At 43.9% G+C, this 20,614-nt stretch overlaps 1 protein-coding gene across 2 annotated transcripts; it reads left to right on the top strand.

Moving 5' to 3' along the window:
• The first annotated feature begins 6,285 nt into the window (after nucleotides 1-6,285).
• GABRP (gamma-aminobutyric acid (GABA) A receptor, pi) lies at nucleotides 6,286-19,280 on the top strand. Of its 2 annotated transcripts, XM_009330019.1 has the most exons (9): nucleotides 6,286-6,341; nucleotides 7,726-7,838; nucleotides 10,041-10,108; nucleotides 12,127-12,344; nucleotides 13,238-13,320; nucleotides 15,636-15,773; nucleotides 17,086-17,238; nucleotides 17,790-17,983; nucleotides 18,966-19,280. In XM_009330019.1, the coding sequence occupies exons 1-9, from the start codon at nucleotides 6,286-6,288 to the stop codon at nucleotides 19,278-19,280; spliced, it is 1,338 nt and encodes a 445-aa protein (XP_009328294.1). The 2 variants fall into 2 exon arrangements, with proteins under 2 accessions (XP_009328294.1, XP_009328295.1); XM_009330020.1 differs by lacking the exon at nucleotides 6,286-6,341 and having other exon boundaries at nucleotides 7,781-7,838; nucleotides 17,790-17,971.
• Nucleotides 19,281-20,614: the final 1,334 nt, after the last annotated feature.

The following is a 20,614-nucleotide window of genomic DNA, read 5'->3' as shown; positions in this document are numbered from 1 at the left end:
GCAGACCTGTGTACCATGTTGGGTGGGCAGATGTGAGCATAAAGCTGCCACTTCCCACAAGTAGCTTGAAGGATGAGAGTTTACATCTTGAAAACATAAGTGCATTACTCAGGCATGGTCTGGACATTCTTACATAAGGACTGAATCTAATTTTATGTAAACCCTTCTTGTATCTTGGAGTTGCTTCGGACTTTCATTGGAATAAATAAGACAGGAATCAGGCCTGAAGTTTATGGGGTGTCATATAAATAACAGGCCTGGTTGCCCTCTCTCATACTATGTATGCATACTATGTATAAAGTCTATGTATGTAAATGTATGTGCCACTCACGGTACCAGCGCATATGAAATTAGGAGTGGGCTCTGTATTTTTAAGTTACCCGGTGTCGGTTTGTCCCACGCAGCCTGGGACTCCCTCTGGGCGCTTGCCAATGGCCTGTGGGTGCAGGCGCTGCTCCCTCTCGCCCACCGTGGGAGACCAGCCCGTACGTGGGGGCTGGTCCCTGCACAGCGCTGAGGGTCAGCCGTGTGCTGAAACACAGCGAGGGTTGCCTCGAGCAAGCGTTAGGCATGTGCTATAGCCTCAGCAAGTCACCTGGGCAGTGCCTGCTGTTTCTGGAATTGAGAGGTAATTTTTCATGTAATGTAATGACAGTGACATGGATGGGAAGAATCTGTTTTTTTACCAAGAGCGGGAGTTCACAGAAGCTCTTGAAGGCTTTCTACAAGTACCATGAAGTCACCTGTTTAACTGTCCATGATTCCAGATGACCACTCAAGGCAACTGAAAAAACCAAAAAGCAGAGCAGAGCAGTCGGTGTCCGTCGCTGAGCAGCCAGCTCTCAGCACGGGGGTCACACCCCACCACAGCCAGCACGTGCCTTGCCGGGGCCTGGGCTCCCCCAGCGTCTGCTTTGAAACGCACCTCCTGCCCTTCCAGGCAAAAACTGGGCCGATAACGACCTTCTAGACGTGGTCAAGTTGTTAAACAACCTGGTTGAATTCAGATTTTGTCAAACAGGGAAACCAGCAGGACAGAAAAAGGTTCAGTTCCAACCAAAACAGAAACTTTCTGAGGTTTCGACAGAATACAAAAACATGAAAGACTTAAGTCAATATGGGACATTCCATTCAACCCAAAATTATGTGCTTTGTTTTACCTTCTCTTATTTAACACACTTGAAGTCTTTTCTCAATTTCTTGTTTTAGTCAGAAAATATTATAAGCAAGAGAAGAGTTTTTTGAAGCTAAAAGTTCAGAAACAATTAATTTCAGTATTACCCCCCCACTGGTACGGGCACTGCTTCCAGGTCCTCCCACCCCATTTTCCTCCATCAACCTCTAAGGTCCCTTTCTGTCCTGACCAGCCGAGCAGTGAGCTCATGTATCTGTTGACACATGACAGGATCCCACTAGCTCTTTAGTTCCGTAATAATGGGATTCATTCTGTATAAATTGATTTTAGTGTCAAATAACTAAGGTTTTCGGTAAGAGTGGCTTGCATAAAAATGTTTTCCTGTTGTTAACTTCATTCTCTTCCTTGCAGTTGCTTCAGATTTTCTCCTCCCCTGCCAAAATAGATTTTCAACATTCAAAAATTAAAAAGATAGCAATTTTTTTTTTTTTTCTGGGAAGAACAAGCTTTAAAGTTTAAAAAAAATATTTGAAGTTAAAGTTGAGGAAATTGAGAGGCAAATCATTTTAGATCAACAGAAAATGAAAGCCTTTAATGATTTGTTTGGTCAGTAAGTTAAAATTTGAACAGCTCTCATAATAAATCATCAGAATACCTGACTCTTTCACAGCAGCTGTCATGCCATGAACCTTTCCTTACAAATCCCCTGCCCACGCACATCCCCAAAGTAGTCATCTTTCAAGGTCAGACAACATCTCACGGTTCTGGCTGGGCAGGGGGAAAAAAGAAACACTAAAAAAGGGAAGACAGATTACATCTGTCTTAAATCATTCAAAACCTCTTCTAGATAAACAAATATGTTGACCTTGAAGTGACATTTTGGCAAAGCCAGCGAAGTCTGATCCCAGGGTGTATGATGCTTTTTGCCTCTCTCATAATTTTGTAATTGTATTTGGCAACTATTGCAGTCATGTCAGTGGCCGAAGAAAGCTCAGCGCGGAATGGTGCAGCCACGAGTCAGTCGTGAAGCTGGAAACTCCTGGTGACGGTGTAGTGATGCCTTCTCCTGGAAAGTTATTCCTCAGGAGTGAATACAGGGAGCAAAAGGGGAGTCTCTGACTCTGTCCCCCCTCCTTCCGTAGCACCATTCCTGTGTGCCAGTCGTGTTGACCATGAGTGAGCAACACGCCTGGGCCTGGGCAGAGGAGAGGTTGTGAAACTGCTGCCAGGGCTGCGCTGGTCCTCCAGCAGAGCCAAGCCACGGCAAAGCCAAACGATCCACATCTCTCCACCTCTGAGATGAAAATAAGCGTCCTCATGTGACGTCCCTCAAACCTTGTCCTGGGAATCAAAGCACTTGTGAAAACACCCCAGCGAAAATGGTTGCCTAAAATTTTCCGATACGGTCTCACTTGTGTTTGGTTCAGGCAGGCTGAGGTTTCCAGGTGCGAGGGTGTCCCGGGTGCTGCGGGGTCTGTGTGAGGACCTGGCGTGTGGGACACAACCTGCCCTTGGACCGCTTGTGCCCAGTGGTGCTCGTGAGCCACCCCTGCCCACGGTGCTTCCTGCAGAGCTTTCACTTACAGTGCAAGGGAAATGGAACAGACAAATTACGCCCGAGTTCATCATGAAAATCTCAACTTTGTGTAATAAATAGAGGCAAAGCCTAAATGGGCAAATTAAATGCAATCTGTTTTTATTTCAGCGTTTATTTTGTTTTTTCTATCTTCCCTAGCCGGGTTTTATTCTGAGAAGCAAGCGTGCCGGTGTGGCGTGTTCTGCAGTCATAGCAATTTCGCTCTAGTAAAATCTGACCTTGTGAGTTATTACCTTAAGCTTAGTAAACTCGTCATATGGGTTTGGTCCTCTGGGTGGCTTTTTAGATTCTCATAAATGCTCCTACTGCCTGGCACTGGGATGTCATCAGCCGGTAGAAAATCGGAGAATATGCTGATCTTCCGCTCTGTGCAGTGAGACACAAGACGGTGCTTTCAGATGTGAAGTGGGAGGTACCGCAGGACTGCAGCGGTTCCTGCCGGCTTCCCTCACAGTTCACTGCTGCTCGAGATGAAGGAGCCTGTCACTATGGGTTATGCTGGCAGGGGTGCAAAGGAGCCTGGGTACCGTTTCAGGCCCCATCAGGTGACAGAGTACATCTCTATTACCTCACACCCCATTCCCTATAAACAGAATTATTGAAGCTGACAGTGATTTTTCCCCCTTTTGTGTTTTCACTCTTGCCACCCCTTCAAAGATAGAGGAATAAAGCAGAATTAAGGAAGCACAGACTGAGCTGTAGTGGAGGCGCATACTGCTGTTGTCGGTTGGTGTAAAGAAGCATTATTTCATGAAATTCTCTGGAAGTGGACACAGGCTTCCACAGAGGACTCTAGCTGGATCTATTTTACTATAATACTTGCATCTTTGTATGATTTTCACAGCCAATAGGGAGAACACAGAGCTGAGTGAGTGAGCTATTATATTCTCAAGGTTTTCATTATCTCTGAGCCTACATAATGAATTATTTTTATGGAACTTTGGCGTTGGAAGCAATCTCTCCACCAGTTGTACTAGTACTGCCTTCACGACGACTGCCGTTCTGGTAGTGCCTGTGCCATGCTTTCACTGACCGTAGAACAATGTCCAGATTAAACAGTGTTTAAGGTTTTGGTGGGGTTTTTTCCCCATTAAACTGAAATCCTTTACTGGACAGAGAAAGATAAATACACAATCTTGTAATAATTTCTTCCCAGTATACTGTACTAATGAAGCTGGTAACCTCTGATGAAAGCTCCTGCACTATAAAACCAGAATTGCAATGGCATTAACTGATACACTGAGTAGTAAAGAAATGCTTCGGTTATATTCAGCTCTGGGCACTGGTGTCACCTTTTTCTTGCCCATGAGTACTTTGGTATGCCCAGTTTCTAGCTCTGTTAGGTACTTACAGATCCCCCTCTCACTGCCCCGCAGTCTTTGATATATTTATTATCTTCACAGCCATCCTCTGATAGGAGGAAAACAAGATTTTCCTTGTCTTGCAAAGAATTAGCAGAGTCACAGAGAAATTTAGACTGTGTAGTTCACGCCAGTCTGTGGCAGCAGCAGCTATAAATTTATCTGAGTTGGTTTGTTTCAGCTGTCTTTGCTAGATAATGGTAGCACACATCGCAGCACACACTTCACTTCTATTAACTGAAGACACAACAGGATCCCAAGAAGGCTTTTTACTACGTAAGAGGTCTCCATCCACTAGTCAGTCATCAAAATAAATAGAATTTGGCTTGCTTTTCCAAAATAAGGTCTTAGTAACTAGGTTCAGATAGAATAAAACTGTTTAGAAACTTATTCTGATGCACCAAACCGCTAGCAACCACAGCCCCTTTGCGGAACAGATGCTCATGAAGGCTGCTCATGAGGGGTTCCTCAGCTGAAGTTCATGAATTTTCATACTTTAATTAAATGCTAATTCGTAGAATTATCCTTTCTTCCCAGAAGTTCTTCTTTAAACTAACTGGACTAATCCTTCTTCTTTCCCATCAAAATTGTGGTCTAACATGGCTGTGAGCAGGTAAATGATTCTCTCTCTAGCCCTGCATGATCACATTATAGTGAGGAGGACTCGGTAACATCTGACCACCACATTCAGAGAAAGGGCTAGGAGTGCAAAGCCTTGTTAGAATTCAGATTTTGGACAGATACTAGAGCATATTTTATTTTGAAAGACATCCTTTCTCCAGTGGGACGCCCTGCACTTGTGGTGCTTGAATGTTCAGGTGTTTTTACTGGCTCTGTATAGGCCAAGATGTTCTCCTTGCCTGGAACCCTACTGTCCCATGGCACAGTACCAGAGCTGTACAACTGGCTGAGAAGGCAGAATGTCCTCTGGGCTGTGGTGAACTACCACAGGAAGAATCTAACCCAAGCAGGAAATTCCTAATATTTGGGTTACTACGAAACAGCCAGGTTTGAAGTTGAGGCCCTAACTGCCGTGCACGATGAGAAAGGCACTGAATCTCAAGCTGGGCTCTTGCTCTCACTGGTGCCGAAGCACGGGGACCAAGGATTTGCATAGTCGTTCCCAATTTGTAACAGTATAATAAAGAGGAAGACTCGTATCCATCCAAGAATGATGCTGCCTTGCCAGTATGTGCAGGAAAACTCTGACAGACGGGGTATGCTTCAAATAGTGTAGCGGAGCAGGTCGAGCAGTATTGTGTTTCCGGCTCAAACTGATGATGGCTGAGTAACGACCTCCCCTCGGCAGCTGCGGCAGTCGTACTCACCAGCCCATCCTGCAGCAGCTTGCTGTGCCAACACACAGTAGGTGTGCGGCGGAGCGCCATCCATACGCTCAGGAAAAGGTGTGCAACGGATGCAGCATTTCAGGCAGGGAGCAGAAATGCAGAGCGGAGCAGTGCACAGTTCAGAGTTGCCCATCGTGGCGCCTGCTCCAAGGCCAGCACGAGCCCGTGGGAGTCTCAGGCCAGAAGCCAAGATTTGGTTCCACTCCCAGAAAAGTCAACGAAACCCATTTGAAGTGGAACGATTTCATCCTGTACTGCATGCTGAGTGACTTGCCAACATTACTATTAATAGCATGGGTTTATCCCAGGTACAAGCTAATGGAGCGCAGAGCTACAGCATTTCTGCATAGCTGCTTAGTGGAGCCCTGGACTAAAAGATGCTGAATCTGTCATATGTGGGCAGGATCTCACTTGGCTTCAGAGTCTGACTGCCTTTAGGAACTGCGTAAACATTTTTCTGTTTAATAAATCCCTTCCCATGGGGCCATTCTCAACATCAGCTAATCGCCATCCCACGCTGAAAGAAGAAAAGCCCTGTCTAAAACAAAGTGGCAGCTAAAATTTGGTGACCTTGTCAAGGACTTCAGGACCTGAGTTGTCACTAGTGCCTTTTATGTGGAAAGTGTTAAGATAGCACGGTGCTGAAAAATGACACAAGCTAGAAAAATGGGCAGGAGGCACTATGTGTTGGGAATGTTAAACATTGCAGTGTGTGGTTCTGACGGTGCAGGATTTCTTTTCCCTGTCCCCTTCCCTTAAAATAGTTTTTCTTAAACTGCAAAACTTTGCCTTTCTTTTCTGCCTCACAGACAAGCAGCGCAAATACAGAAATAATCCCCAGAGATGTTCTGCAGATATTTTTGCTTCTTCGGTTTGTGTCTTTTCCTTCCAACCCAAAGGTAAGCGGAGTGTTGGTTTTGTTTTACAGGGAACATCTGAATTCTGTTTCATATAAATAATGTGGGTCAAAAGGAAACTATGCTTCCAATCATCCAGCCCATCCAAAGAAAGCTGGGTGCAGTAAGGGATGTGGCATAGAAGAGAGCAACCTGCATAGGTCCCCAAAACACAGTATGTACATTAACAGCACAACCCCTTATTTCCTGTTCAGGACCAGAATAGTTTGCAGTCCCCCACAGGACTCCCAGCTGTGTTATCACCATCCCTGGAATGACAAGTCCTAAATTTCTTGAATGGTTTATGTTTATGCTGTGCAATAACTGGTTCAGTTCTGCTGCAAGGTCCTTTCTGGTCTAAAACCTGCAGCAAAGCTCCAAGGACTACTAACCCAGCTTTAAAGGGAACAGAAGAAAAAAATTCGTCAGAGCTTTGAGTAACTACATTGCTAAGTTTCTTACTGCACAGACCAGTGGTCCCGAGACTCTGGGGAGAGGCAGAGGTACTGCCTTCCACCTCCTTCAGCCCTTCACAAAGCAATGACAAACTCTCAACGATTCACTCATTTACATTTTCATCAAGTGAGCACATGACCACACAGGGACACTGCACCATAAAACTTACCTTTTACAGTCCCAAACCCCTGTCTCTCTAGCTGTCTATACGATGGCACAGATCTGTGAGCCTCATAACGTCAGGTGCTAGCTTTATTGTCCATCCACAAAGCATTAATCTTGATGTTGTAAATCAGAGTTGAACCCTCTGTATGCACAGCAGCTAGGAGTGGTTCAGCCCGCAAAGCTTTGTTGGTGTCTGTGAAGTGCTCGGTGTTTTACCTTTCCCCTTCCCATGTACTGGAGGTTTTACTCCTGACAGTAGCTGTAGGGATGCTGCCTGACGCCAACATATGAGGATGAAAGCTTCTTTAGGGGACTGGTGACTGGGGAGGAGGAGCTGTTGGTCAGTAAGGTTTGTCTCAGGCTGTCATAAGCAGGAGGAAAAAGAAATGCGTGTTCCTTATATAGACTGTATGAGGAGGAGTGGGAAGGGGGAGATTGCGGGTTATTACTAAGACCTGTGATATATAGACCTTGCTTGATTTGTCTGGGACATTTTCAGAACGTCCTTAAGCTACCATGTGTGCAAACCTGTAGCTATCAGCTGAGGTAATTTGCCGTTTTCCCACCTCTTTGAGATGCCAATTGTTCATCCAAGATAAGCAATGTGAGCAAGTGCTCGTGATTTCAATGATCTACTTATTTTTAATAAGCATTTTATGCAGTTTGTTTGCTTGTTTGAGCACAAGCTGGAAACACAGCTGCAGCTGCACACCAGATGTGCCCAGCACGCCCGGCCACACGTAACAGTACGTATTTGTGTCCCCAGGAGGTGCTCCCTGGGGAGCATATCCGACTTGCACGGCAGCGATGCAACATCCCTCCCGGGATTTGAGAACCTCACCATGGGATACAACAAATACCTCAGGCCCTACTTTGGTGGTATGTTGGCTCCGTGCATTTGACAGTTTGAAGAACAGTCTGTAAGCCTTGTGGGGAGGGGAGAGCATGCTTTAAGCTTTCTTTAGGATGCCCCAATTTAAAAGGTTGTGTTCCTTTGAAATTAGCTAGTAGCCAAGGCTGCCCTCCTTTCTGTGCATCCACTGTTGTCTTGAATAGATTGTGCGTGCACATGTGGGGCATGAGAGCATGTCCATCTATGAGGTTAAGAATAGGGAATTTATACACTTCAATACCTCTGTGAAAGACCTGACAGAGTAACTAAACTCTGCTCTAATTGTACATGCTTTTGTTTAGAATCTGACCCTTGCGATTTTCTGCTTTATTTTTGCTCATGTATTTAGTAGATTGCAGCTATAGAGGAATAAAGCCATTCTCCTTGCCAGAAATACTGACTTTTGACACATGCTTTCACTTCACACTGAGAGGCAAACTAAACCTGTTTTAAACCCTTGTGAAACTCTAGGCAGTAGGGAGCACCTGAAGGACAGTCAGGTTCTTAGGAACCTACCTGAGGCTATTGTCCAATTTGGGTGTCAGGTCTCCCACCTTCGGGCGAGTGCTGTAACCACTCAGAGGAAAGGGTTTCTTGAAATGACATTCAGCACCGGAAAAATATTGATGAAAGTTTAAAAAAAAAGCTATGAAAATTTTTATCAATTTTGCTTTTCTGCCAGAACCCATTAATGAAACTATGCTCAACAGAAAAATTCCCCATCAGCTTTCACCAGGACTTGGATGTTTCCCATTGTAGCTCTGCAGACTGACCTTCTGCTACTGGCAGCTTTGAGCTTCTTCCTTTTTCTGACCATGGTGATAAATTTCTGGGACAATACAGAATTTACCAGCTTGTTATGCCTAGAATGTCTGCTCTCTTGCAGGAATAGAAAAGCTCCTCTAGATCCTGTCACATCAGTGAACAGATGCTTCTGAATTACATAACGGAGATTAACTGCATCTACACCAGCCTACGCTTACCAGAGCCATAAACGTTAAACAAAAATGGCCAGGACTCTGGTTTGACCTCCTCCAGAGGCCCTGAGTCCTCACAGACCTACCCTCTGGTCGTTAATTTGAGTGGGCTTCAAGTGTCTACATATCTAAAAACAAGATGGAGGATGTGCATGACAGCTACTTTAAAAAATATACATCTTTTGCAAATGAAATAGATTTTGGAACAGTTTAAAACAAGTAAACAAAAAAAAAAAAACCACCTGGAAGGAGATTTAGCAACTGTGTCCCTTGGGCTTTCCTAAATGTGATTTAGATGATGAAAATGAGTTTCGGCAAGTCCCACGATGAAAGGCCTTGCTGTGTTGTCACCTAGGCAGACAGCGCTGCCTCGGAACGCGCCAAGCCCAGCTCAGAGCCCCAGATTCATACTGGGGATTAGACGAACCAGGTACAGCCTAAGGGAAAGCTCATGTCTTTCTGCTCGCGTACCAAGGACCCTCCTCCGAGCCAGGCCCTCGCCAGCCCCCCGCTCTGGCATTTCTGGGGGGGAGCTGCCCTCTTGCGGTGGATTTTAAGAGTTAGCGTTAGAACGTGGGGGACTTCCGAGATTCAGGACTTGAACGCTGAAAATCTGCTTGTAAATAGAACAGTAACAGGCTAAATAAAAAGAGGCAAAGGCTGTTGCACTTCTGGTTTGTAACCCAGTGCACGGACTCAGGAATCACTGAATTTCTCTGCCTCTTAGTTTCTCCTCTCTGAGAAACAGGGATGCCAACTGCTACCTGCTTGCGGAGAGTCCTCCAAGAGCTGTGTGTGAGAACTACTTTGTACAAAGCTTACCGTTCTTGCCATGTGCGGGTGTTGTGGACTGGGTAACAAGGGATAAACCGGCCCTGGCTGCCTGCCCGTCGGCAAATGCCACTGAAATGCTGCTTGTCTGAGCTGCTGATCTTCATAGCTAGTGCTGATGGATATTTGCTCTCTGCTACAATCACCAAACACAGAACTCCAGCTCCCTAACAGTGAAAACTTTATTTTGGATCATGACGTCATTTGTGAGTCTAATGCTCTGAACCTCCGTCTAACCCTTTAGGCTTCTGCGGTTTTCGAGATAGCATTGTGTGCATGGGATGCTGCAAGCAGTGCCCACGCTGCACAGCATCCTGAGCGGTTTTATTGTGCCTTTCACTCTTCCTTTCTCTCTGCTTAAGCTTTTCTTTCCCTCCACAGGAGAACCTGTTCAAATTGCAATGAGTCTGGACATTGCGAGTATTTCTAGCATATCTGAGAGTGACATGGTAAGTGAAAGAATTTTTATTTTATAAGAGTAGGATCTGCCTGAGAGACTTGTCATATATTCCTGTGTGTTCAGCACAGAAACTAACTTGTCACATTCAAGCTGCTTTGCTTTTCTGTGTCTGTTGACCACTTTCAGAGGTGTGATGAGAACAGGGCTCATTTATGACTGCAGACTATGTAGATGCCACAGTCATGTGGGCTTGTAAGTAAATAGAGATGGCTCCAAAGGTCCTACTGGTCAAAAACTCAGCTCCTCCTGGAAATGAGGCCCCTTTGAAATGGAAAAAATCCATCTTGTGTGGTGTTTTCCCTCCCTTACCTCTCTTCTGCGTAGGTTAGGGGTGGCCTCTGTTGAATGTGCTGGCGCTGATTGAAGACACAGATGGGGTTTCTTCTCAAGGAGGAAAAATGAGGTTTTGAGCTGTGACACAGTCTGAGGCTCAAAGGACTGGTCATCCCAAGAAAAAAAAAACCACTTTTCAAATATACAGAGAACATCTTCCCACCACTGATGAGTCTGGTTCCCTCCACTTCTGACAGCACCTGGATTTTAAACACCGATTGCTGAAAACTCCTGTTTCAGGTTGACCGAAACTATGGGCAGCTTGGGTAAATTCAGCAAACAGTTTCAGTCCAAACAGTCAGAAGTTCAGTCAAGAACAATTTCAACACTTAATTTCAGCATTTTCAAGAACACCACTGACTTTTTTTTTTCTCTCCCCCCAACAGATTAAACAAGTTCACTAAATAAAATATTGTAACTTTGATAAAGCTATTCATTTTTGGGAAGGGGCAGAACCAACAAAATCAATTATTCACATACCTCTAACTTAATTAAAGGGCCTTGTAAAATAGCTCCTGTTCTGAAGTTTTTCTTCTTCATGGTCCACCTAAATTGCTCTGACCACAAGGAAAACATTGCAGAGGCTTACTCTGTGCCTCGATAAAAGCTGGAAATCAACTAGGATTCTTCACTATTATAATTCCCTGTATTGAGAGCCATATCAGTGCATTATTTGACATGTTTTTTCCTCTGTCACAGGCTGAGAGTAAAATTTTAAAAGTTGCAAAAGCTAACGCTGATACCTGATACTTACTCAGACCTTTTCTCTTAAAGCATTTTACAAATTATAGATCGAATGGAACAGAACTGCTTCATCCTCCACGGCCAGGCAGCATATCTGTGGTAAAGCACAGCGACTTCACGCTGTTAACACAGTCGCCAGTATCAGTCTGTCTGTGACAGAGATGTTTTGAAAATAAAAGGCATTACTGGTTACATTTACCTCGTCTATAAGGAAGGAAGTGAAATAGTACAACAGTGCCCTGTGTCTGTCCAGAAGGCTCAGTAAAGAATTCTCTTTAGAGCTTAGTACTGCTTATTCTGTTATGATGGGGCACAGTGAAAATACTCCCGTCACTGGAGGTCGATTTTGGCAGGCTAAGCTCAACTTAATCCTAGTGTCCTTAGATTCAAAACTCCTATTAAAAAAGACGCTACAAGTTGTGTTTTTTCATTTGTTTGGGTTTTTTTTTAAGACCTCTGTGAAATAACAGGTTGGATTTGCTTACCTTTTTTCTCCAAAGTGCCAATGTCTCTTTCACAATCACGTTTATAGTACATGTGTAATTTTCCAACTCTAGATGATGACTGATTTTTAATGTCAGTGACTTGCTGAGTGGCCTCAAGTGTGCACTTCCCATCTGTTTTCCTACCTGCAAAACGGACACAAACGTATCAATTACAATAATTGCTCATTGAAGAAAAAAAAAAAGTATTATAAATACAATCTTTAGTCCTCAAACACCACACCTTAGAGTGTAAGTATATGAGAAATTAAATACGGTAAATAAAACTATGATGAAAATCTATCAGATTTACTGCATGCATCTGAAGCTGAGCTTTGATAGGTTGAACAAATGTGTGTTCTGCCTCTTGTCACACATGGCATCCCCTACACAGCACAGCTGTGGGTTTCTGGACATGCACCCTCACGGGTTTTCCTCTCTTTCCCAGGATTACACAGCTACTATATATTTGCGGCAGCGCTGGACAGACCCCCGGTTGGTCTTTCATGGCAACAAGAGCTTCACATTAGATGCTCGTCTAGTGGAATTGCTCTGGGTACCAGACACGTACATTGTGGAGTCGAAAAGGTCCTTCTTGCACGACGTCACTGTGGGGAACCGCCTCATAAGATTGTTCTCTAATGGCACTATCTTGTATGCCTTAAGGTAAATCAACCTTTGGCTTTGCTGCTGCTGCTGCTTCAGAATAGGTTTCCAGAATTATGCTGGACAGGAGCAGACACCAACTGCCACGGGTAATGAGTTTGGGGTCAACAAGCCAACTGTGACCATACTCTTCTGATCCATTACCCCCTGTTCTGGCCAGCTGGAAATGCCAGTCAAGGATCAGGATTCCCCATCATGGTATGTGCTGTGTCCTGAGCACAGCGCCGGCTCGGAAAGCTCTCGAGTTTAGATGTTACCCAGGACAAGTCAAGTAGAGTCAGATGGAGGCAGGGGAGGAATGGCGGGAGGGCATCATAACAGTAAAAGTTTAACAGACGGTGGGAAACTATTTGCTTATCCAGTGCCACGTAGCCGTGATTTCTGCTTTTTAGCAAGAAGCGTATTTCTACGTGTACTGCAGAAACGTGCACTGTAATTGTGTTAGCAGTTCATACAGCGTTATCTCTTCGCAGCTCACAGTAACTGTGTCCCAGTTACTTTAACTGCAAAGTAAAGCTGCAAAGTAAAACTCATTTACCCTCCGCATCAGAGCAAGCCAGAGTATGCGTGCAGTTAGTTACTGTGCCTCAGGTGACAAGTGGTGACTTCCTCAGATGTGCAAACTGTAGCACTGGGAAACATGTGAACCTACACTAAATCTCCCACCACAGCAAAGCAAAATTCCTCCTTCAGTTACATTTTCGTCAGTGTGGCTGCAGAGAGCGTATCTTCTCAAGGAGGGTTCTCGCTGATTATATCAGTCCATTCATTTCATAGGTCAAAATTATCTAAATGACAGAGCAGAGTCTTTGCGGTCTAGTTTGCTATGAAAAACAGAGATATTTCATTACGTGCTTTTATCGCAACTTTCAGAGTTCTTTCTCTTCCTACAGAATCACTACTACTGTTGCTTGTAACATGGACCTGTCAAAATATCCCATGGACACACAAACATGCAGACTGCAGCTAGAAAGCTGTAAGTAGAACATTCTAGAAAAAAGTGACTTTACTTTAAATTTGTTTATTCATATGTAACGACGCATCTTGAATATTTGGATTCATCACAGTGGCTTTCTGGAGTATACTTTTATTCCTGCAAATACTAATGTCCAAAAGAAAACAACTTTGCTTCATCATTCTTCAAATGCTTGTGTTGTAACCCACAGTTTAGAGGGTTCCTGTCGCTGTGCAATTTATATAAGAAGAGTGGTAATAAATAATATTTTTATTAAAGTGTAGATAGTTCAATTTTGCACAGAAAGGATGAAGTAATAACAGCTGGTTTTCCAAATTCGGTCCCTTTTGCACACACAGCTTCTTCAAAACTAACTTGTGGGGTAAGTGCATAGGATGGAGTACAGCAAGGAACAACTTTTCACATTTTTAGGTATCTACCACCCGTTGCACGTCCCAAACCTCCACTGTAACAAGACAGTGTGAAGGGTGGTTCTTACTAGAATATGACTTAACGTGCTTCTCAAACTCATGAACTGAAACTAAGGCCAAACCCAACTTTGTGGTATATGCTTCTCCATGAGGGCTGTCTGTTACAGTGATGCAGATGATGGGAACCTCGTCAACAGGAGGAGTCTCAGCCTTGGAAGTCTCAAGAAAAGGAACAATCAGTGAGTTCTGCTCTCAATTAAATGAAAAGTTCGTCCATGGCAAAGCTGGCTGGGAAAGACTCCAGGAAAATTTAGGACACTACAGGGCTTTTACCCAGGAGCTCAGCAAGAGCAGTGCCGCTGTTCTGTACCTGTGAAGCTCCACGAGAAGCAAGCGACCATCTCCCACTTCATGTCACAAAAAGAAACATCTAAAATCTCAATACTGAAAAGACCAGATTTTAACTTCTGGGGTTGCAGCATGAAGCACCTAGGGAAGCACATATTATTTTCACATTAAAATCGTATTAGTTCACCATGGTTAACTTTATTACAAAGAATAGCTCCTGAAATAATAATGATTCGCCTCTTCTGCTAAAGCACAGCTTGTTTGGGCCTGTTTTAAAAGTGATTGGGTCCTACATCATGCTCAGTTGCTGTATAATTCCAATGAAGTTACACGCACATTGCCCACTGGAGATTTCATTAGGATAAGTGCCCAGAAATACCGCTATTTAAATATACGCCAGATGAATTAACAACAATCTATCATTTATTATAAAATTTTCCTGAATAACCACAATTTATAAAACTGCTTAGAAACTTTGAAAAGTCACATGCTTAGGATTCTACGCAGGGATTCATACCCTGGACACCTAATTTAGTTCATCACACTCAAACTCTGGTAATTTGTGTCTAATAAGAAAACACAATTAGATAAAAATAGAGCTGCAACTGCATCTTATTCCTTCTACCAAGACGAACAGGTTATTATCAGAATCAAAGCATCCCTACTCATTTTCTCAAAGAAGGGCACTTAATAAAAGAATCAAATTAATGAGACTGATGGGCTTGTTTCCTAAATTAAGTGAAATTTTTGAAGCAAATGGCAGGCTGGTGACTCGGTACAAGCTTTATCGCTCAGACTGAGGTATCCCTCAGTCCAACCCGAGGTCATGTTATGCCGTTATTTACATTCCTGGAGGCAATTACTCAGCTGGCATATATGGAGTTTACTGATAACCCAAATGTCGGATGCATTTGTCCTCAGTAACTTAAAGCCTTTGGGGATAGGAGGAACAATCTGTAGAAGCAGCTGCTTTTATGAGCAAGTTTTCTGGACAATGCATACCCAGTCAGAAGAGCCTGGCTCATAACCACATAGCAGTCTCAGCTCCAAGCTCTTGACTAACTGAAAACGCCTTTTCTGGTATTTTTAAGCACTTGAATAGATGATTCAGTGAAATGTGCTTCTGCTACCTGGTAAGGGGCTCAAATGGGATCTGTATTCTCTTTTTTTACCCACTGCATTTCTCCTGCTCTCCTCTCATGACTGAAGAGACTATGTTCGAGGGTTGATTGCTGCAGTAGTTTTATCCTGCTGCACGTAATCAAACTGCGGATGACAGGAATATATAGAAATACCCAATGTAAATGATTGAAATAAGTTCTCGGCAGCCTTGCATGTTATGCATCATCCACAGTGGCCTGTGTTCCTGTTGAAATCTGAACCAGCAGACTGAAAGTACAGCAATGAAAGAACAGCCAACGTCCAGCCATAGCCTGACACGGTTAAGAGGGTCTTTGTCTAGCCTACAATGCCTGGATCGTGTTTCTGTTCCCAGGGCAATAGCTGGGCTTTTTACTGGCTAAACCACAGTGATATGGGTCTTTATGTTCTCCTTAGGGGGATATGATGAAAACGATGTCATCTTCACGTGGTTGAGAGGAAATGACTCTGTCCATGGCATAGAAAAGTTGCGGCTTTCTCAGTACACAGTGGAACGTTACTATACCCTGGTCTCGAAGTCACAGCAGGAAACAGGTAAATCAGTGAAAGAGAAAAGCAAGAAAAACTCTCAAGTATTTCCCCTCCTACCTCCCTTCCCTTCTATGGGCCAGTATCTTTTGACTCAAGCCTGAACCAGCAAAGTCTTCAGCGAATCTTCATCTCACAAAAAGAGATAGACAGAAAGATGGTGAAATCCCATTAGTTGCAATCAGGATATTCTGTCAGATGGAAATCCATGGAAAGATGGGGTTTTTAATACACTATATTCACTTGATGGATTTTCAATTTTATTTTTGTTTTTAAATTCTCCACTTCGTTCCTTCTCCACACATACCTGAAGAAACTCTCTCCCTTCCTCCCAGGTGTGCAGACTATAAATACTGCAGAGCACCACGTTTAAAGTAACTGGGAGTAAAATTAACTTTTAAAATACACTTTTGTTTGTAAATTAAAATTCTATCATGATGGAATAAGATCTCTTTGTACATCAGAATTCAATGTCTTCTTCATTATCAGTGTAAATACTCCTCTCCAATCACAGACACTATGAAAGGAGGCAAAACTTCCTTAGAATGACCAGGTTTTAAAAGTAACAATGTTTTGTTGTTTACTGTAGTGTACACAGGCCACAAACAACATGGGTTTTGTTTCTACGTTTCAAAGGCAACTATTGTTTAAACAGCAGAAATATCTCCTGAAAATACTAGCAATCCAGCCCCAGAACCCTTACACCAGTGTTACAACAAATTTATTTTAAAAAATTGACTGAATTTTTTTGAGCACAAAAAGACACAGTTATCAAAGATCACAAATTACTAATGAATACAGGGGGTCTAATTCCCTGTGATGATAAGATATTGGGATGCTTTGGGACATGAGCCAGAGCCTGCTGAAATCCAGAGAAAAATCTTTTGTCTATTTCTCAGCCATCAGACAAGACTGAACTTGGCAATGCCCCTTCAAAGCCATTATTGGGAAAAATGTGGTGTGCTGAGTATGAGAGAATAGATGAAAGCATCAGCCCTTCTCTACTCTGAGTTAAGACACTGGTATAAAATGTTTCCACCGTGGATTAAGTTCGGGAGCCCCTTTGCAAGCCATGCGTTGTTTTAGATGTCTCTTGTCCAGCAGTGCTGTGTGTATGTGTCCTCTCATCTAGGATATGTTAGATAAGTAAGACCTCTGAGGCAAGAAGTCAAGCTTGTATAAGTAATGCATCTCCCATTATTTCAGTGCAGCTCTGCTGATGTACATCAGCTGAAGGGCTGGTGCTGGGCTGTCCCAATTTCAGTTCAAGAGTCCTTGGGAATCTCTGGTTCACTGTGTTTCTTCCTTCCGTGAACAGGCAGCTACCCGCAACTGATACTGCAGTTTGAGCTGAGGAGAAATGTCCTTTACTTCATTTTGGAGACCTATGTGCCCTCCACTCTGCTCGTCATGTTGTCCTGGGTTTCTTTCTGGATCACACTGGATTCAGTGCCTGCAAGAACCTGCATTGGTGAGTTATTGCCTGAGGAAGGGAGAAGATTTAAGCAGGCAGGGGAGCCTCCCAGGGCTGGGTAGACGGCAGTTTTCTTGAGCGCTCTGCTCAGTGATAAATGGTCTGCTCACGTTCTGCTTTTACATGTGGCAGAACTGGGTTAGCAGTACGAAGCGTGGAAGATATGCTGTGGCTGGCACACTTGCCCACCTGCACAGCTGTGTATGGCCAAGGCTCCTGGTAGATTCACAGCAGAGTAGAAGACAGAGCACATGTTCTTTGTGATGTGTTTTGGAGGGGGCAGGGAGGGGGAGATTTTTTTACTGAAAGTAAGAAAAATAAAAGAGCCAAATGCCTATTGGAGCTAAGCTGTTGAAGGCAGGGAGAGCCTGTGTGAAGCTAGTACCTAGCACTACAAAAGCATTTCAGTTGATGGATGATTTGGATTTGTTAAGAAGTGATGTGCTCTACCTGGCTAGCAATAGAGAGTGACAACATGTGCAGAAGGAGAGGCCAAGCCTTTTCCAAAGCGTCCACAAGAGAAGGTCTTTCCTTTTCTGCTTCCCAAGGAGTAACAACGGTGCTTTCCATGACAACTCTGATGATCGGCTCACGAAGTTCACTTTCAAAAACCAACTGTTTCATTAAGGCCATTGATGTTTACCTCGGCATCTGCTTCAGCTTCATCTTTGGTGCCCTTGTGGAATATGCAGTGGCTCACTACAGCTCATCACAAAAGTATGCAGCTAAAGCACCTCAAGAGGTAAAGCCTGATCTACCTTAATAAGCCTAGTTATCTTGGATCCACAATAATTAGTCCTCCATTAACTGAATACAACAAATGGTCTTCCTGTTATGGATACAGTAACAATTGCCTCTCCTCGTTGTCACTAAATCTCAACTTTTGTGTGCAACGCACACATGCATAGCACCAGACCGCTGTGTCTCCGACAGACTTCTGCACACCAGCCGAAAGAGCAGCAGCCTTAGCTGACAGTCATGTTAGATTCATAAGACCACACTCAGGAAAGCACTTTGGCCTACCACTAGAATCGGGTCTGTAGCCCTGAGCTGAGCTCATGTGAGAGCATGAAGCACCTCTGTTCATTTCAAAATGCAGCCAAAGAAGAGCCAGTATAACCTCCTCGCTCTTCTATGGAATAACTCTGATTAGGACACTGATCTGGAAGGTAATTTCCTCTACCAGAGGAAAGCTGAACCCTTCTTCCTCCCTTCCCAGAAGTCAGTACCAAACATCAGTCCCATAATGTTCTGTGGGGGTTGAGAGAGAGTGAATTGTTGAAAGCGCTCTGCTTTAGTGTGAGAAATTAAATAGTCAAGTATGATTATAGTCCAGTGGTCATCAGAGGTCCAAATCCTGTCAGAGGGAAAAGAGGTTTCCCACCTCGTTGCTGAGTTCTCCAGCCATTAAGTTACTGTGTAGACGTGAAGAGATGGATGTCTTGTCAGAGATGGATGTTGGGTTGCTCAGTGACATAACAGTGAGACTTGCTCAAAGGTCTCAGAATACCTCTAGAAATACAGCGGTGGAAACACAGGCATCTCTGGGACTTCAGGCACTCCTAAAAATAGGCAGCAGCTGAAAGGCATGTTTGAACATTGGGATGAACACATATGAAGCTGTGTTCTTTCATCTTTATCCTTATGGTCTCCTTACTGATTAAAGCACTTCCTCTGCAGGAGAAGACAAACCCTAAAACTAACTGTACACGCTTGTTTCCTAGGGGCCTGCAAATGAACTCACTAAAGAAATGGAAGAAGTCAACATCACTAACATCCTCAACAGCTCCAACACCAGCTATGAACGGAAAATCAGCTTTACAAGCATTGAGATTTCCAGCGATAATGTTAACTGCAGTGACTTGACCATGAAAACTCATGAGAAAATCAAATGTGTCTTGAGAAACAAAATGCACAGGATTATTGGTTATTTCACAATTCAGAACCCCAGCAATGTAGACCACTATTCTAAATTGCTTTTCCCTTTGTTTTTCATGCTGGTCAATGTGTTTTATTGGGCTTATTACCTATATTTTTAGTAGAAATGAGCTGCTTCATTCTCCTACTTCAGCACGAGAGGAATCTTGCCAATGGGCATCTAGGTATCTAACCTCGGTGAATCCAACGTGGACAAAATGTTCCTGAGGTACAGAGCAGAAGAGTGTGTGAGGTATGCAAGATGCAAAGCCGAGTGTGTGAGGTATGCAAGATGCAAAGCCTTGGTGCTTCAGCATTAGCAACGTTGACTCTGGACAACTGCTTGTTCAGCAGAGTGGCTGTGCTGGGCTCTTGTGCTTGTACCTGCTTTTCATTCCAGCATCCAGCCTCCCACCTGGCCGGAGATGGGTGTGTAGGACTGCACGTGGCAGGCCACAGAGCACTACAGGTGACAAAATTATCTTAGTAGTCTAAAGCAGGTTGGAACCTCCTAGTTTCGATCTCCAAGAGGATGTAGGATTATAGCTGTTATTCTTTGTCTGCCAGAGATAACAGTAACAGAGCGACTGTGATTGCTGAATAGCTCCTCTGTTCAAGTAAGAGCACCCGAAGGCAGCAGTGTGCCATGCGCAGAGGAACGGCTCCCGTGCACGGCGCTGCCTTGTCCCAGGGGTGATGCGGTGCCAGACCAGTGATTTCGGTGCTGCTGGCATCAGTACAGTGGTATGCCCCATTGCTTTTAATACCTGTCAGACTCACTGAGGTAATCCTCACTTGCTGAAGTTACCCATCCCTGAGACAGACGGAGGGCTTTTTCTTTGTAGAGCTGCATTTTTTTCAGAGATTTGGGAACATGAAATATAGGCAGCAAAATTGTTTTGTAACCCATCTCTTATACTCTTCCTGTTGTGCTGCCATTGAACAGATTCTACCACCTTCCATGTCTTCCTCACAAATTATTTTTCATCCTGGAGAATGCCTCCTTCAGCTTTCACTGCTATAAGCAGCTCTTGTTTCTTGCCAGCCATATGCAAGAGCGGCCAATTTGTCATCCTCTCTTTTTACGTGGCTGTGCAGCAGTGCTGCCGGGTGAAAAACCCATGCGTGGGCTGAGGTACGATGATCTAAATCAGCTTTCCACTCCCTATTTTAGGCTGAAACAGTGTTATGTTTCTGCAGAAATTCAGATTCTAAGTGGGCTCTGGAAACTGCCAGTCAGCTTTGTTTATCCCGCAATCACCAGGACTGAGAGCTTTGTTTTAAAAATAAATTAAATATGTGGCACGCGCACACTTACATTTGGGGACCAAATGCCATTTGGTACTATGTAGCTTAAGGCTACTGGAAGTCTTTATTTCCTGATTTTAAAATGAACGTTTTATGGCAGATTTCCTCCCACCCCCCCCCTTTTGTTTCGCAATCTCTCTAATATTGC

This window comes from Pygoscelis adeliae, unplaced genomic scaffold (genome assembly GCF_000699105.1).
Source record: "Pygoscelis adeliae isolate BGI_AS28 unplaced genomic scaffold, ASM69910v1 Scaffold248, whole genome shotgun sequence".
Lineage (NCBI taxonomy): Eukaryota > Metazoa > Chordata > Aves > Sphenisciformes > Spheniscidae > Pygoscelis > Pygoscelis adeliae.
This window is presented reverse-complemented; position numbering and strand designations above follow the sequence as displayed.

Coding starts and splice junctions, on each gene's coding strand:
- GABRP (XM_009330019.1), top strand. CDS start 6,286: ATGTTCTGCAGATATTTTTGCTTCTTCGGTTTGTGTCTTTTCCTTCCA. Junction 6,342..7,725: donor CTTTTCCTTCCAACCCAAAG/GTAAGCGGAGTG, acceptor TTGTGTCCCCAG/GAGGTGCTCCCTGGGGAGCA. Junction 7,839..10,040: donor CCTCAGGCCCTACTTTGGTG/GTATGTTGGCTC, acceptor TTCCCTCCACAG/GAGAACCTGTTCAAATTGCA.